Genomic DNA, 17,364 nt, shown 5'->3' on the forward strand with positions numbered 1-17,364 from the left:
CTCTCTCTCTCTCTCTCTCTCTCTCTCTCTCTCTCTCTGTTCTTCCCCGCTGGGAAACGCGCAAATCCGTTTCCTCGCGGATGTTGTGCTCTCCCAGCTTCCTCTCCAAGAGCCGCCAAAGTGTGTGTTGTATCTTCTTCTTCGGCTTCACTGCCGTCGTGGAAACGACAGATGGGATTCGAACGAGACAAATCGAAGATGTTGATCTTCTGGTGCTGGAGCCTCCAGCAAGCTTCTTGAAGACACGTTCGCAGGAGGAAAGTTACTCTCTAAATCTTGACTTATGAACTCTTTGAAACTTTCCCGATTTAACTGACGTTTCCAAAGTTCCTTCTGTCCCTTTCTGTCTCCCTTTTCTTTTCTCTCACTCGATCGAGAGAACCATTCCACGTCAGTCTTCTTGATTTTGTCTCTTCGCGAATGTTTTCTTCTTCTTCTTCGATTTTGCAGCTACAGCGGAAACCACCGAAGATGTGTCTTCTTTATTTTCCCGTAAGTTTTGCAGTTGATGTCAAAACAACGAGGTAGAATTCGAATTTTAAAAAATGGAAAACGCTGATCTTCCGATTCTCGAAGTCCAAGTTTTTAAAGAGAAGTTACGAACTGCGACTTACGTACTCTAACTTTTCCGAATTAATCGACATTTCCAAAGATTTCTCCGTTCTTTTTCGTTCTTTGTCTTTCTGTCTCTCCTTTCACTCTTGCCAGTACCACTGAATTGTTTTCCTCGACGACCTTTTCGCTTCCTCAATTTGTTGGACCTCAGCAGGTACGCTCGTTCGTTCTGCTCGACCAGAGGAACGCTCTACTACCGACTCTGCTCCTCATTAGACTAATAGGATCACAGCGACTGCGACGACCACGGCGGTGGCGTCTCGTTACAGGCGTGCAGCGCGTTTTCCGCGGTCCGCGACCTTGACAAGTCCCACCCGACGGTGCTGGTGGTAGCAAGTGAGCAGCATTACGTAAAGCCGAAGTCGCGGCGTTCCTCAATTCGTCGGCCCGGCGTCGCGACGCCCCGCGGCTCTCGCGCGAACACCTTCTCGAGTATCATTCTTGTCTACCAGTGGTAGACGAAGCGATATCGACATCCGCGAGCCAGAAATCGGTAAATGAGCAATTCTCCGGAGATAAATTGCGCCGGAAGAGAGCCAGCGATCCAAGAGGAAGAAAGTTGCGAAAAAGTGCGAACCACTTTCCCAAGATGCGTTTCTTCCCGTTCGTCTTCAAGAATGTTCCTCCCCGCGAAATTAAGATTTGTCGGCGATTCTTCCGCAACTTCTTCGGTTGTTAGCTAAGAGCGTACCTTCTCGAGCACAATTATTTCGTTCGGCAGACTTCCTTCCTCGAATCTTGCTGCCATGAACATCTCCTCAAGATTGCTTCTTGATGCTCTCCTTCTTCTTCCAGTTTCCTCTCTCCTCGTGTCACACTTTGCGAAACTTCCTTTCGAGTCTCTTTCGATAGGATTTATTCCGGGATCTCTCCTCGCGCAGGATTCTCGATCATCATCTCTTCTCGGAGGCGAGCCGGGAGAAACTCGGCCTTATCGATATATCGATTCCCTACGGCGATATTCGCCTCTCGGCGATTCTCCACGTTCACAAATCAGTCATTCTCATTCGCGCCGTCTGAATCATTACGGGATAATTGTCGGGGCAATTGCTATTCCTCATGTGTGCAACGGTCCCCGTAGATGGCGAATCTCGTTCCGCTAATAGATGAGCGATTTCCTACGATTGTCCGACGTGTGGAAGAAACCGGCGTGCTCATTCATCGTCAATCATCATTTTCCCGTAACACTCCTGGTCGTTAAGGGAAAAAGAAAACTTGCCGTGCGTTCCCTGGCGAGCTTCAGGAACTGAAACGACGGGCCCTGAGCGCCGTGACTAACGGGGTATTCGACCCTGAGAGTTTCACGAGAGACGGGATCGATCGCTGGGGAGACGCGCGATGCTTTCCTAGATCGTCGTTGATCTAGGCGCGATAAGTATGTTTACGAGATTGAGATTGCGTCCGACCACCACGTGGTGGCTGGAAACGCGGAATTACAGGTATGACTGGTCCTGAAGTAGCACGGCGACTTGCGCACCACGTGATCCGCGTGGTCTCTCTCGCGGAAAAACACAATGCGCGTCTTCGCGTCTAGCAACGTGACCGATCGATCTCCGATCTCGATCTCTCCTGCCCGCTCCAAAGTCGAGCGTTTTTCGTGACACGCCGATTGCGATCGCGCTAGATCTTATCGCGTCTGACGTCGTATCGAGACTGATACGATCTTCATGTAATGAAATCATTCATCATATATACGATAAATATTTAAGTGTTTGCTATATATATTAAGTATATTATGCGAATATTTTCTCAATTTTAGGTATATTCGAATATTACCTCGAGAGTAATAACAAGTGTTTCATTACGTGTAACGAAATTGTTTGGTTACGAATTTGTTATTATCACACGACATCGTCGCAATTGTCAACACGATAATTACCAGTGAAACTTTCAAGAACGAACAAAGTCGTCTGGCCGACAATCGAATCTCCGCGCGCCCGATTTCGAGACACTTCGGGATTTTGAAAACTGAGGCTTGTGTGTCACACCTCTTTCTCTCTCTCTCTCGACTACGCGCTCTCCCTCAAGATCGCGATCGCTCAGAGCCTCCTCCACGTCTCATCCCCGGTGTCCTCCACACATCGAACCCTTGTATCTCCGCTCGCTGCCACAACCCCCGGGTTTAAACCTTCCCTCTCGCGACAAATCCGCGACGTTTGGCACCGGCTCGACGGACGAAACGACTCCGCGACGACGCGGAAACAACAATAACAACAACAACAATAACAACACGGGACGACAACCTCGCGTCGCGTCGGCGATACGCGGCGGCCGCACGCAAATCGGCGAAGGAGCGGAACGACGGATCGGCACGAGCAACAGGACTCGCACTGCACGCGACGAGAATCCCCGGGAGAACCCGCGACAACGTATATACGTCAGACTGGCGGAAAGCCAAGTCGTTCGCCGCGGTAACGACAGGTGTTGTTGGCGAACAGCTCGGGTGGGGTGAGCGAGCAACGAGAGCAGGTGGGGGGGAGGGATCGGGCCGAGTAGGTGGGGTGCAAAACCTTCGCCGAGAGGAGTCGACCTCAGCTGTTGCTGCTGCACGCAGCATCTATATGTCACGGATCCTTGGTAGTGCGACTCGGATCACTCGACCGAGAGTATCTCTCCGTCTTGATCGTTAAGAAGGAAAAATCGTCGCGTGGAATAACAATGGCCACGGCGGTGGACTATGCAGGGTAAATATGCGGGGTGCGCCGGAGGATCTCGGTGGGGTTTCCTCCTCTAAGTGATGACGGTTCGCTTGGCTCAATTTGGGCCTCGACCATTGTCGTCGTGACTCTTAACACTGCGCGTTTCAATTACGTTGTAATTGAGGCATTCGAAAGAATTCTCACGAGCTTTCGGGAGGCCCGACACGTGCAGTATTGACGGGGAAACGACTAGCTGCCAGTCTCGAAGGAGCCGATAAACACGCCTCCTCTTAGAATTCGTTATTAAAGAAACGGCAGACCAACACGCCTGGTTTTATAGTGCATTTTGTAATTCAAATTGCCTCTTGTCGAGATCACAGAAGCACCGCGACACTTCTTCAATAAACTTATGTAATAAACGAATGAAATTTCAATGCGTGTGTGTGTATATATATATATGTATATGTGTGTGTGTGTGTGTGACAGTAATAAAATAAAAAAATTATCAGTCCATTAAGGAACGAGATGGGATCGATAATAAAATTATAGCGGATTAATTAAAGCGTTCAATAAGTAATCGTTGATTGAAAAACAGAGCGGAGTTGTCGGGCAAGTTTGCTGAGGAAAAAGTCTGAAAAGAAAAAATCCTGAAAAGAGAAAAATCGGGCATTAGTAAAAGAGGACAGCTTGTGTATACATACAATGATGCACAATCAGCTGTATTTGATTTCCCCTTGAAGACTACATTTCATTAAATTAAAATAGATTCTTCCGAGAACTCGTCGTAGAAGTTTCTTAATCGGCCGACGGGAGATTTAATTAAAATGTGCCACGTAATAGTAATTCGAATACATTACGGTATTCAGGAAGCATAATTGCGGCACGGCTAATAATAACAAACGCATTGAAGCAAGTATTACAAGGTAAGATACTTAGGAAATGGAAAACCAGAGATACATTCGCAATGAGTTGCGCAATCGTGATGCGTGTCGCTTGCGAAAAACGCGCAAAAAAAAAAAGAAGTTGCCGTCGATGCTGCCACGCGAAGCGTCATTTGTTAGATGTAAAATCCTACACGCTTCTAAAGATCGTGAGAGAATCCCGAAAAGCTAGAGATCAGATTTCAATATTCAATTGCGAATATTTTTGCGAATAGTTTACGTGTAATTTGTTATATGTGCACTTATTAATCCCGCGCGAGAATGATTAATGATCGCGCATTTTTAGAGAGACTGGGAGACTGGAGATTGAAAGGATCAGTGCTGACACGAAGATGTTCAACTGCATAGGCAGAAAAAATACCTGAGATATGGTAAATATTTATTCGGTGAGTAAACGTATTTACTTACAGATTGATATAACATATTCTTCAAATAAGAAAATGTACATTTTCTCAAGAGCTCAAAGAAAATTGTAGCTTTTCATAAGAGCAATTGTTTACTTTAAATAAAAGAATGTATATTCAAGTAAATATGTTATTTTGATAAAAAAGTCAGAGAAATAATTACTATTTTTTGGATATCTTTTTCTCTCAGTGTACTGCTTTTAATTCTTTCACGTTCTCTATCGCTGTCCTAAAAGTTAAAAACATGCAAGTAATAACGAAAAAAATTGTTTATATCGCGCATGCCAATGAGCACGTAGCGGCGCACGATCGACAGATTAATACGCCGTGTTTACTTTAAATCCTCTCGAATAACTAAAGGACTAATAAGACGCTAAGGCTGAACTTGGTTATGGATAACACTGTGTATTTGAGGAAGTCTCGACCTTTATTGGTCGAAATTCGCAAAAACATATACAGATTTATAACTCTCGCAACGATGTAACAGTCATTTCCACACACTCCAGTGAAATGATATACATATGTTCTGACGATTTGAGCGCTACGACGATTAATCGAACTAGATAGTCCTCAGTATACGCAAAATATATGACCAATTCCTCTACTTCGACAAAAGAGAAGAGATCTCAAAAGAACCAGAACTAATAAATTACATACAGGCGCTCCGACGAGTAAAATACCACATTGCACAGAAACATACTTTACAATATCAAAATTCTATATTTACATTTAATTATCCTTCTTCATTCTGTTCGATGTCATCCTGTAGATGATAGAATCCCGTCCCGGATCCATATCGCCGATGGCAACTGAAAATATGGAAATTTTACCGTTCTACTCGATTTCCTTCGACAAGACAATCACGAATATGATTGCGGGAAAAGGAAAACCGCCTTATTCTTCGTTTTGCAAAATCAAGTTGTATCCGATATTAAAATATTGAAACCCAATGTCTCCTGTAAAATCGCTACAGAGAGCTATTAGATGTTCCGCGGCTTCAGGAATTTCTAACTTTGCAATAAAACAGAAAATCTCAGTTCGTATAACTTAACAGAGATCAGACGAAGACTTATGAATCAGAAATGACATCTCTGTTGCAAGGAATGAAAACATTCGTCTGAGCATTCGAGCGTTTTAAAACTCGATTGAGATTACTGAGACCAATTGACTGAGTAGGAATTTCCTTCAGTCTCCGAGATTTCGTCTGGTCTCCAAATAACAGGAAATTAATTATACAAATCAAGTATTTTTTCCATGCAATACTCAAAGTATTAAAAAGATTTCGTTGTTTGTGGGGAATGATTTGACGTATTTACTGAGAGCGAGATAACAACACACGCACGAAGTTTTATCATCGATTCGTAAGATAAACCTTTCGAAAATTTTAGAGATTATCTGTTGAGTGCAAGAGGAAAATTTCATGAATCAGCCTTCCACATTTCGAGAGATACGTACTGCAAATGACTAAGAGAGAGAAGACGAAAATGACGCCGAACCATAGTATTATGTTGAAGATGACGGGATAGTCCTCCGTGTAAGTTTTCGCGCGGCCGGAAAATTCGGGCTGAAACAAAAGACATATAATAGACAGTCGGACGCAATCCTTGAATCCTACGAGTTTCAATCTTGCCAATGTCTTTCTGGTACTCGCTCGCTAACTAATAGCACTCTACACTTCTTAACACTTCGCGAATGAATCACGTGTGATAAATTGATTTTTCTGTCCTCTACAAAACTACTTTTTTTATAGAGAAAGAAAGAGAAAAAAAAGAGAAAGAAAGAGAGGGAGAAATAAATTTACATACATTTCTTATTAATCAGTACAAGATACATATTCATCATTTTAATCGGTTGTTTTGTTTCATATTCTGCAGAAGAGGAAAACATGACATAAAATTCGTGAGAAATAATAAGTAGCGACAAGCAATGAATTTTTAATTCGCAAGTTGTCAAAGAATAGGCTACGGTTTTTCGACATTATTTTTCAACTTTTCTATCGCAGCCTGCAATATCCATAACGCTTTGCTGTACAATTTTGTAATAATGCAATTTTCTTCGCGAAGTGTTAATACATAAGAATATCAAAGCTTTCGTAATTAATATATGAAACGGTTTCAAGGATTCGCAACTGGTTAACAGGATCTGACTTCGATACACGCTAAACAATTAATCGGCTAATTAAATCTTCCTTAATAAAAACTTTCCCTAACAAAAAATTGAAGAAGTAAAGACTGTAGACTTGTAGATTTATTATCGTAAAAACATGTGCATGCAATTGAACACAACAAGACCAACATGCAAGATCGTGATTTTGCACCTAAGAAGAAAAGTGAGAGAATAGTCTATTTTCTCTGTTTTTACATATTCACGTAGAATGTTAATTAGATTTCTGCGGGAAAGAAATAATTGTTCAGAGGTCGTGTGTTAATTTGGGCTTCTCAGGCGCAAGATCGTCGGCAAAACCAATTGTCTAAAAATCGCGGTTTAATTGCACGAATAACTATTAATTAAGCATCATTCGCATGAGCAGTAATTTTTTAGTGCTGATCAGCGGGCGGCAATTTCAATGCAAAGAAAAATCACACGAACTGAAACAAAAATCACTACTGCGGGATTGAAGCCGAACGAGAATTGAATGAGTGTAGGAAGATTCTCAGTTAATGTTGTTCGGCTACTGAAAAGTACGCTTCGTAAAACACTAAATAAATCGTTTATCCTGCTAGGAACTCAGGCGCTCTAATACTCCGGCAAGGTCTGGCAGAAAACGAAAACAATGGAAGAGTCCAGGGGAAGGAGACTTGACGAAATATTTATCGCTCGATACGTAATCTTGTTTTTTCCCCTTTTCTTTTTTTCTTTGTTAAAGTTTGTTCGTATACTTCAGTCTGTACACCCGACAGTACGCACACCTCGCACCACACTTATTTGTCTTTGTTACGACATATTCTGTAAACTGCGGCTTCACTGAGTGTTGTTTTCTCTTCTTTTCTGTCCGACGTTCGAAAATCAATTCGCCCTCATCTCTCAGTATGTCACGTTTATTCGTGCATTACAAGAAAAAAAAAGGAATTAATTAATATCGTGCAGCATTATACATGTGCATGATGTTAAGATTTAAAAAATGAAAGACGAGAAATACGACAAGTTGTATCGAAAGTCAAGTTTTTCCCCTAGATCCTTCGACTGCGATGCATGTTAATATGTTTGCGATACCTGTCCTATTGTCTGTGTGTTAGTATTAAGCTCCTTATTAACCGAGTCCAGGTCGGATTTATCCGACGTCCAGCTATCATTCTGAACGCTCGAGCGTTCAGTAGTGCTGTCGATAGTGTCGGACTCGGTAGTACTATGCATTTTATTCTTTACATCCTCTTCTTCCTTTTTATTTATTTGCTGGTCTTGCTCGTCGTCTCGCTACAACCAAGTGTTGTTCAGTAATCTCAGTGAAGTAGTTAAAACACCAAGCCTTCTCGAGGCTCCGAGGATAGTAGAACTTTTAAGGACTTAACTTCGCGAGTAGATTAGATTTACTCGACATACAGTTTAAAATTTTATCGTGTGCAAGAACAGGGAAATCTCAAAGATCCAGCTTTACGAGTGTTTTAAGTTAGTTTCATAGAAAGTTTCAAATTTTCTTGGCTTCCTCTGACAAAAATACCGGAATATCAAAGGCACGATTGAGCGAATTGATAAATCTGTAAGCTCCGAACTTCAGGCTCCAAGAATGTTGAAGTATCAAGAGTCACATTTATCTAAATTCACCGATACGCAAAGATTCAATACGTCAAGGATCTAGCTTGGCGCGTATCAAACTCACAGGAGCTTGTTAAATTTCGCGAATTGTTCAACGGAAATTTTTGAAAAAAAAAACTGAGCTGGAAATCGATCATTTTTGGATGGTTAGTTTGTAAGTTCGTAGGTCGGAGTAATTAGAGTAATTTATCGTGTTCGAGAGTCATGCAGAAAGCTACCTCTAAATCGAAAAAGAACACTCTCAGTCAAGTAGACCATGCAGTATGATTCGACACGGTACCTTGGTCAACAAATTATCGTTAAAGTTTGAACTAGTTGGCGCTCCCTTGGCACTATCAGCAGATTTAACACTGTTAGTCTTATAAGCCTACAAAAGGTCCCGTAACAATTATAAACAGTACAGATGAAGAATAGATAATTGTGAGCGAATTAATTTCGCGACGCGACTCTGTTATGTGTGTGCAACTCTGAACAATAGTATATTCAAAAAAATAAACGCGTTGAAAATTGTATCTAACGATTTTTCGGACTCTCCATCGTATGCAGCTTACAAATTCTTCTATTCAATCCGGATAACATCTATTTATTATTTATAAATATATTACATATACTAAAAAATTGTGGAGAACATGTAATATCTTAGGAGAAAGGTATAACAATTGTTAATCTATGTAGGGGAATATAACGGAAAATATTCGCCGATCGTTTATACTATATTCACAATAATATGAGTTTTTGTTTAACGTTTCTTAAGTGAAAAGTATGATACTTACTCACTTGCTGAAATCACTCGTAAAATTTGAGTGCAAATGTTGATTACTATTTACATATATTTAAGGAGGAATGTAAAAGCTAAAGTATAACAGTTACATATTTGAAACATTGTTGTGAACCTAATTTTAAAGACAGAACTTGAAAACTTTATATTTAACAAGTATATGTCTTTATTCAAAAATGTGTAAAAATTTAATGTTACTATATGTGATGGACAATAAACTTCTGTATACTTTTTTATAAATGCTTTATGATATATAAATTTTTTTATCAATCGTTATTGAAAGTATTCAATTAATTTTTTCGTTTTTTTCTTTTAATAACTTCTAGAATTATGTGAGAAGGATAGAGTTATTGTTCTCGTGTTTTTATTGTATAATTCCTCTAAAAAAAATTACAAAATTATAATTCTAATTAAAAATTAAATAAGTAAATAAAATTATAAACAGAAATAAAATTATAACAATTTTGTGATCTAAAAACAAGTTACAATTATATAACGTAGTCACGTAACACAGTAAGAATAATAATTCTAAAGAATTTTATTTCTCACATGCAAAACTACATAATTCTTGAAGATATTGTAAAAAAAAATTAGTTGAATATTTCCAATGAAATATTAATAAAAATATACATATATTATAATGCTACATTGCATATATTGCTAAGATGCATATATTATAATATGCATATAATATGAAATATAATCAGCTTTTTATCTAATCTGTATAGTAACATGTAGTATAGTATCATCACTGTATAGTATCATAGAATTTCTACACATATTTGTAAAAATGTGTAGAACATATTATGTGTGCAAAATTTCAAGGTTCTATCTTTAAAATTAGATTCACAAAAGTGTTTCAAATATGAAACTATATTTTGGCTTATATCCTCCTTTAAGCACATTGTACATCATATTGTAAAACGATTAAAACATTAAGGATTGAAATAAAGAAATTTTTTAGATGCTAAGTAATTTAAGATTATAAGTTTATTTTCGATTTTGCGCTGATAGTGACAAATACTATTTGTAAACATCTTTCAATCAGTATTCCCAAATATATTCAAGTAGTCCCATATTTGAAATGCATTAGATATTTTGAAAGACGCGATTTGAGTTTAAGGTAATACAAGTTGCAGTACTCACCGGGGCGTCAGTCTCTCTGGATCGTCTCTCGAGAAGCACAGAACGGGCGTTCCTAACCTTGCTGGCATCATTTGTGAATGCTGCAATTACAACCTAAACAGAGATCAGAAATAAATTTTAAAAATATTATCTCTCTTTCCCTCTTTTTCTCTCTAGATATAAAATACTGTACTAAGGTTATCAAATCAGGAAGGATTAAAATCTATATAAATAATACAAACTGGGACATCATAATGTCTGGAATAAAACCATCAAAATGCATACTTTGCCGTCGTAAGCATTCACAAAGGCCTTGGACGTGCGTTCCATGGCGTCATTCAATAGAGTATATGCCTCTTTGGCTGCCTCAGAGTTGTTCCCATGGAGATCTAGGACTGGTTTAAGTGCTGACACCACTATCCAATAAACGTCTGTACCAGAGTCATGTTTCTTTGTGGAAGACGCATTGTCGGCGATCGCGTTGAGGAGCTGCATCTCCTCGATGAATTTGCGATCCTCCTCAATTTCTGAGTTCAGCACTGTCAACTTCTCTATGTTAGCGGGCTTGAGCTCACCAAGAGCTGACTGACCTAACTGGTAAAATGAAAGGATCTTGTTTATAATACTTTATAACCAATGAAGAAATTAGAATCTAAAACAAGATATAGATGCAAGATATAGATGAGCAACCTCAATATTAGCATGTTTAATCATACTTACAGCATCGACACCATCGCTCAAGTTGATCCTAACTAGTGCATTGTCATTGCTCCTTTCTTCCACTCTGCTTCTAATTGCCTGCCAAGTGGTTTCCTCTGCTTCATCAAAAATCATGGCATATTCAACTTTTGCTTTATCTTTTATGAAGGATAACATTTCTATCCCCTCAATTGGCATCGCTACCAATGCCTTGGGCATTGAGAATGGGTCCCATATAGCAATGCTATGCTCTGTATCTTTCTGTAAGATCACAGACATTCAATTGATTAATATTCTATGCATCAAAAATCTTAAAAGACAAGTAAGCGATTAAGAAATCTATTTGTTCACCCATTTTTGATAATACAAGAATCTTGAACATCATAATTTAAATACTTCAAACATTTTCAAAGTTTTATCACACATGAGAATTTATAAAGTCAAACATTGTAAGATTAAAGATAACATGCCTGTTTTCCAGTATAACCAAGAGCTGCAGACAGGATCTCTTTAAGAACGCTTTGCTCGATCTCTCCATTTACATTGAATTCTACACTTTCAGGAGAATGTAGAACAGCAAATTTACCACTGGCTTGAACTAGAAAATAAACCAGACATACACTTTGTTTCAAATGTCACTCATGCATCGAAAAAAGCTCTGACATTTCTAATGGAAATAAAGACGGAACTCCAAAAATTTACTTAATATATAGATTTTCGAATAAATCTTAATGTATCTGTATCTTATAACCAAACATGCTAATAAAATCGCATAACTATCATAATTTACAGACACTTGGAGAAAAGGATTGATCCTTTTATCAAAAATGAAGAAGTTTGAACATTTCAAAGATATTCGATTTTTCTTGAGAAATTTTGGAAAAAATGGATCCTGTTGGTCCTGTAGCCGGAAATTTGATTGCGAGAAACTCGAAGAAAACCGTGACGATTCCAAAGGGATTTTCATATAATGAAGAGATAATTACCTGCTGCGAGGCCAGCGAGGAGCAATGATAATTGTCGGAGCATCGTTGCGCGAAAAAGCAATTCGTACACAACAGAAGACACTCCCTCGATTTCGCTCAATATTCGGACATGATCATGTGATCACCTGTGGTTCGTCACGAGTGGCCAATATGCGATATGAATCGACATTCGATTCCTTCTTTTCTAAAAGATCGATTATCTTCTCGATTTTTCCAAATCTAATCCCTGATGCTTCTTACTAACTAACTGTGCTGAACATGTGAGATACTTGTATGCTGCCCTTTATTTTCCGTTAAAATCTTATACGGCAGCCTTGAGATAATGGCGGTTTTCTAGGCGCGTCAAATGGCGTCGCGAAAAGACCCGTTATGCCTGGCGCGCGTCAAGTAGACTCGTTGCTTTCGTTCTGAAACCTCCGTTACGAGGCGCCACCGGTACCACCAACAAATCGAGATTGTAGCACGCGTCCATTTTCAAGTAGTACACTCGATGGTGGATCAGCCTTTCTATTGCTAATTGTTCCTGTCTCGACAGGAAGTCAAGACGGCCATTTTAGTTTCGAACAGTACAACTGAGGACGAGCTAGACACATTTTCCTTTTCGAGCTTTGCAACTCAAAGGAGCAGGTCGAAAGGTTATTTCACCTTCAAATAGCGCGACTCAATGGCGGTACAGAGGTACGTTTAGATTCAAACTATAAGACTTGACGACGAGTCAGACGAATTTTTTCAATAGCATGATCAGATCACTCATTTCCTTGTCTATAAGGAAATAACCTCGGTAGTCTCAGGAATTTTATATTCACAAAATCTGCCTAGCTTAACGTTAAAATTACATAATGGCGCATAATTATACCGCCGACAGTTTTTGGAAGTTTTACTAGAATTTCCCGTAAAACCCGCATCGGGCTATATATTGAAAAGGCTAAAATTCGACCATTGGATTAAACCGTGTAAATTATTACGCTGCCAGGGACATCGACAAGTTCAGATTCAAAGTTGCAAATTTTTGAAGTTACTCAACGGTCGTAAGGGATTATTATTTATTTATTATTATCGACGAATTTCGCGAGTTGACGGGGCGCGAGTGGGCGGCCAATGACCGCGGGAGAGAAAGAGACATGCGACCTCCAGGCAGGTGCAAGAGTGAGGGCGGGAGAGAGACGGGGTGAAAGAGAGAGACGGGGTGAAAGAGAGAGACACGTGACTGACGGGTGAGGGAGAGTGAGAGAGAGAGAGAGAAAGAGACGGGGAATAGCCGCGCGCACAAAGCGCGCCAGGTATCAGTACACGCTCGGCCGCCTGAGATGTAGGGTCGAGGTTTCGATCCGTGCAAAAATTCACCCGCGTCACGTCGGTCGGTCGGTCGGTCCGTCCGTCCTGCGTATTATCGACGGTATCACAACACTGGTGCGTCGTGCGTTGTTCGCGAGCAGACGCGTTGTTGTTACCTCGGTCAATCGGTGTGCGGTGTACCTGAGATGAGGTGAACGGTTTTTGCGGGGGAAACGCCGGAGTAAAGTGATGACAAGCATGTCTTCGCCGTGCATCACATCCTGTTTGCTGTTGTTGCTGCTGGCTGTCGTTCACTCCACCTCAGGTAAGTTTATTTCGGTAACCGTAATCGATTCGATAAACGCCGTCGGAATGCAGCGCGTATGTCGCGCGAAATTGAAGATCCCTGGCGAAGGGACGATATCTAACGAATATGTACGGAGTGTCCCGCGCTATTAGCCGCGTCAGAGCTCCAACTACAACCTCCCTCCAACGAATTCCGAGCCGATTTTTCCGCGGCTGGCGAGTATATGTGCGAGAGCGCCGATAGCACGAGAGTTTTAAGTGGATGGAAAGGAGGGACTTTGCGCGAGCCAAGTTTCAGGAAGGCAAATAGATCACTACACCATATTTTGCAGTTAATTAAAGATGGACTTTGCATTAATAAAGTTCCGAGGCTCAGTCACAAAACACACAGGATATTTGCTGCTTTAAACGTCGAGAGAGAGAGAGAGAGAGAGAGAGAGAAAAAAAAAGAGAGAGCACATAGATATTTAAAACAAAATAAAAGAAAAAAGGAAAATCGCGTAAATACAGATTCCGTGTTTCCTTCGTTTTTATTCCTCTTTAACTCGGAAAATGCCGTGAATGTTTACCGTATTTCGCTGCACGCACTAATTTCCGACCTATCTACGGCGACAATCGCAAATAATTTAACACCATTGGTGTCCCGAGACTGCGGCTGTATTTCGGCTGCCTCCATATACTTCCAAAGTTTGTCCGTTTACAGCGGGAACACCTTGTATAATGTTGAGAGTTGGGAAGTTGTGATAAATGATAGCCTCTCTCTCGATATTTTCGCTAAGGGAAAATCGACTTCAAATTACGATTACGAGTTGGATAACTTGTACACCCGGGTCTCTCTCTCTTTTTTGGAAAACACGACGCTGTTTTCCAAAAACTATTTTCCAAACGCGGCGTTTCATTGGAAATGCTGCAAATTCAGGATCAGTTTAACGAGGAAATTTTAGTAGCGAAAAAAACGGTCGCGACGGAAGGGAAGAAAAAGCACAAAAAACATATATGTACGAACGTTTCGCAAAAGTTATGAATAATAATAGAAAAGCGTAAAATATTGACATAAAGAAGATCGACGCCCAAAGTATTCTATAAAGTAAATTTTCAGAGACAAGTGCGCGTTGTCGAGCGAGCCTAGCCTTGAAATACGCAAATTTTTTTGGTCGTTTATACGATTTAATATTTTTTTTTCATAAAGTTAGATCGAATTTTGTAACGCAGTAGAAACGGCGAATGGGAAATCCTCTGCTAATCGAGGATATATTGCACTCTTTTATATTTTTGGGAATATATTTCTACTGGGATATTAAATATAATACGGTAATACACGTAGATACTCGAAAAATATGATTATTTGTTATGCTTTGCATTGGAAAGTTTAAAACAGAATTGACAGGTAGAAATACAGCGTATCATTAAACATGACACGTAATGCATCTGCTCGATGGGAAATCGATTTCGTTGTATTAACTTATACATCACCATTATTCCAATGGCGAAAATCCATCGGTACATGTATTGATCATAGAATTTAAATCTTAGAGAGACGAAAAATGGGAATTCGCGAGATGTGAAAAAAAGCGTGAGATAAAATTAGTTGAGAAATCATTTGAATCTCTCACAAAGCAAACGATATATGAAGAATGTATTAAACTGCGAGAGATAAAAATATATGAGGATAAGTTAAATTTTTTAATGCAGAGAAGAGAGAGATAGCGAGAGAATGAAAGTTTTATATATGAATTAAATTCTCAAGCGATTCCAAAGCAAGAAATAGCTACATATTAAAATCCGAAATAGGGTTGGGATTTAATGTGACACAGTATAATATAACATAATACAGAGGGATTTAATATAATACTAGGGCAAAACATAAATTCGTTGCAAAACGTGACTTGTCGGTGACATGTATAAATTCTGGAAAGGAAAGAGAGAGAGAGAGAAAGAGAGAAACGACCGAGGGGGTAAATTAAATTCTAGAAAGTGAGAAATGGGAATGCGTATTAAATTGCGAAAAAATGAAACGGGAGGAACGAAGCGACTTTCTCTAAACACAACGGGAGAATTTTTCGGATTTATCGTCTCGTCGCGGAATATCTGGATTTCACCCTCATCCCTGACAGCCGCCGCCGGCTGGAGCGATGGAGAGCGTGTCAATTCCAGAGGAGGCGGCCCTCTCGAACGCCAGGTCTCCGTTGGATTGATGAGGTCGTCGTGGATTACGCGGAAGCTGCATCAGCGCTAAAAGCTAATGGACCGGCATCCTTTGAAGATATTGCCATCGAGTACGAGACAGCGCTTAACCACTCGAGAGAGCCTCTACTACCCCCTTCGCCGTTATGAACATTAACACTGGTCTACATAGAAGGAGAGTGAGAGGAAAAGCGAGAGAGAGAGAGAGAGAGAGAGAGAGAGAGAGAGAGAGAGAAACGGTTTGCGGATACTAATCACGCATCTGGAGTTCATGGCCTACCACAACGTCATCGTTCATTCATTATAAGAGACGTTAAGCGGAGAGACCCCACCAAAAACTCGCACGCTCGCCGGGAATGCTCGGTAGCAGATCTCATTTACATTCATCGGCAGGATAGTAGTCGCTCGTATATACGGCAGTCGTGCCGCCGCAATCAGTGTTCTTGCGCGACAGGTTCAGCGTTCATCTGCTGCTCGCGCTTTGAGGCACGATATTAAGACTCCAATTAAGCAGCCTCGTCGACTTGGAAACTAATATGCCATTGGATAACCCCAACGGATTCAGAACGCGCGCGTCCGTGTATCTCGGACGTCGATGTGAGGAGAAGGCAGGAAACTACCGTGAAGATCGCTCTTCCGCGTCTGCCATCTCTCCACTATCCCTCAGCCCCGTCAACATAGAGCCGAGAGAGAGGAGAGAGTGGGGAAGGGCGAAGGGAAGGGAGAGAAAGAGCGAGACGGAGGGTGGGAAAGCTGTACGTATAATGACGCGGCGTGTGTCCTTTGAAACGACTTGCAAACAGCGGTGCAAGCACTCGGAAGAGAGGAAAAGGGTGGAAATGGGTGGTTGAATGAGAGGAATCTCTAGGAATTACCGGAGGTCGTAGTTTAATCTTAGCGCTGCCATCAATTCCCGCGGAATTTAATCCCTCGCCGCGTACCCGTTATTTTCAGTAAGGAACGGGAACGTTCTCCATCAAAATGCCCGGGAACGACCCGCCATGCGACCACCAAAAATTGAAGCTACGACAACTCGCGGGATGTTGAGCTTCTCATGCGCGAACCGCACAAATCAGGCTCGCGTCTCGCGACGTTTCACGACGTTTGCATTCAGCCGAAATGGTTTAGTTATTGGTCTCTTGACGACTCAGCGTATTAGTCTCGCGATCGTATCTTTGGAATTTTTACATTGAGAGAGAAAAAATGTGTGATCTAACAAAAATTGTAGTTTTTTTGGCCGTAACCATATTCTTCAGTTACTCTAACGCGAAAATAGTAACATGCATATAAAGTTATCATCACTAACGTTACAGTAGAATTTAATTAAAAAATAATTTTCTTGGCCATAATTTGTAGTCATTATTTCTCCGTGTGATTAGTTACCAACTTTTCTTTAGTTACAAGCTTTTTTCTTGTCAGTGTAAAGGGTCGGAGAGTATGATGGCAATGATAACGAAATGATAACAATGTCATTGCGAATGACAATCGAGATACGGTCGTTATCTGCATAACAAAACGGGGTTTTATCGTTCCCTTTCTTCCCGAGCGGGATACAACGTTTGCCGACAAGAATGGGCTGTCTATAACCCGCGCAATCTCATTATCACCTATTGTCCAACGGGTTTTACGAGGGCGAAACAGGGAAACAAAAAGAAGAAA

The 17,364-nt window shown here is 40.7% G+C and overlaps 2 protein-coding genes and 2 long non-coding RNA genes across 11 annotated transcripts in view; 2 read left to right on the top strand and 2 right to left on the bottom strand.

The window, feature by feature from the left end:
• Nucleotides 1–716: 716 nt before the first annotated feature.
• LOC116840567 lies at nucleotides 717–3,023 on the bottom strand. 4 transcript variants are annotated; one of them, XR_004377380.1, is made up of 2 exons: nucleotides 2,604–3,023; nucleotides 717–1,889 (listed from the first exon to the last, which is right to left on the bottom strand). It is a non-coding gene; the product is annotated as an uncharacterized LOC116840567 (long non-coding RNA). The 4 variants fall into 4 exon arrangements; XR_004377379.1 differs by having other exon boundaries at nucleotides 717–1,861; nucleotides 2,495–3,023; XR_004377378.1 differs by having other exon boundaries at nucleotides 717–1,876; nucleotides 2,495–3,023.
• Nucleotides 3,024–3,114: 91 nt separating this feature from the next.
• LOC116840568 lies at nucleotides 3,115–7,654 on the top strand. The gene is made up of 3 exons (XR_004377381.1): nucleotides 3,115–3,299; nucleotides 4,482–4,581; nucleotides 5,988–7,654. It is a non-coding gene; the product is annotated as an uncharacterized LOC116840568 (long non-coding RNA).
• LOC116840564 (ATPase H(+)-transporting accessory protein 2) lies at nucleotides 4,985–12,267 on the bottom strand. 3 transcript variants are annotated; one of them, XM_032807398.1, is made up of 9 exons: nucleotides 11,941–12,267; nucleotides 11,425–11,552; nucleotides 10,976–11,215; nucleotides 10,541–10,849; nucleotides 10,277–10,369; nucleotides 8,633–8,719; nucleotides 7,813–8,013; nucleotides 6,055–6,163; nucleotides 4,985–5,408 (listed from the first exon to the last, which is right to left on the bottom strand). In XM_032807398.1, the coding sequence occupies exons 1-9, from the start codon at nucleotides 11,981–11,983 to the stop codon at nucleotides 5,329–5,331; spliced, it is 1,290 nt and encodes a 429-aa protein (XP_032663289.1). In that variant the 5' UTR covers nucleotides 11,984–12,267; the 3' UTR covers nucleotides 4,985–5,328. The 3 variants fall into 3 exon arrangements, with proteins under 3 accessions (XP_032663289.1, XP_032663291.1, XP_032663292.1); XM_032807400.1 differs by lacking the exon at nucleotides 8,633–8,719 and having other exon boundaries at nucleotides 11,941–12,264; XM_032807401.1 differs by lacking the exon at nucleotides 7,813–8,013 and having other exon boundaries at nucleotides 11,941–12,262.
• Nucleotides 12,268–13,237: 970 nt separating this feature from the next.
• LOC116840469 overlaps nucleotides 13,238–17,364 on the top strand; it is a 66,890-nt gene continuing 62,763 nt past the window's right edge. For all 3 annotated transcript variants that reach the window (XM_032807221.1, XM_032807219.1, XM_032807220.1), the window contains exon 1: nucleotides 13,238–13,540. In XM_032807221.1, coding sequence (XP_032663112.1) covers nucleotides 13,465–13,540 — 76 coding nt within the window. In that variant the 5' untranslated portion in view covers nucleotides 13,238–13,464. The remainder of the gene's footprint in view (nucleotides 13,541–17,364) is intronic.

Source organism: Odontomachus brunneus, unplaced genomic scaffold (assembly GCF_010583005.1).
Source record: "Odontomachus brunneus isolate Ranch 3 - 2012 unplaced genomic scaffold, Obru_v1 Obru_scaffold_010, whole genome shotgun sequence".
Taxonomy (NCBI): domain Eukaryota; kingdom Metazoa; phylum Arthropoda; class Insecta; order Hymenoptera; family Formicidae; genus Odontomachus; species Odontomachus brunneus.

Bases quoted from the DNA above. Each gene is read 5' to 3' on its own strand.
- LOC116840564 (XM_032807398.1), bottom strand. From the start codon at position 11,983: ATGCTCCGACAATTATCATTGCTCCTCGCTGGCCTCGCAGCAG. The intron at 11,216-11,424 runs GCATGTTATCTT...GTGATCTTACAG, and splicing joins TTGGTTATACTGGAAAACAG to AAAGATACAGAGCATAGCAT. The intron at 8,014-8,632 runs GTACCGTGTCGA...ACTTGGTTGTAG, and splicing joins ACGATAATTTGTTGACCAAG to CGAGACGACGAGCAAGACCA.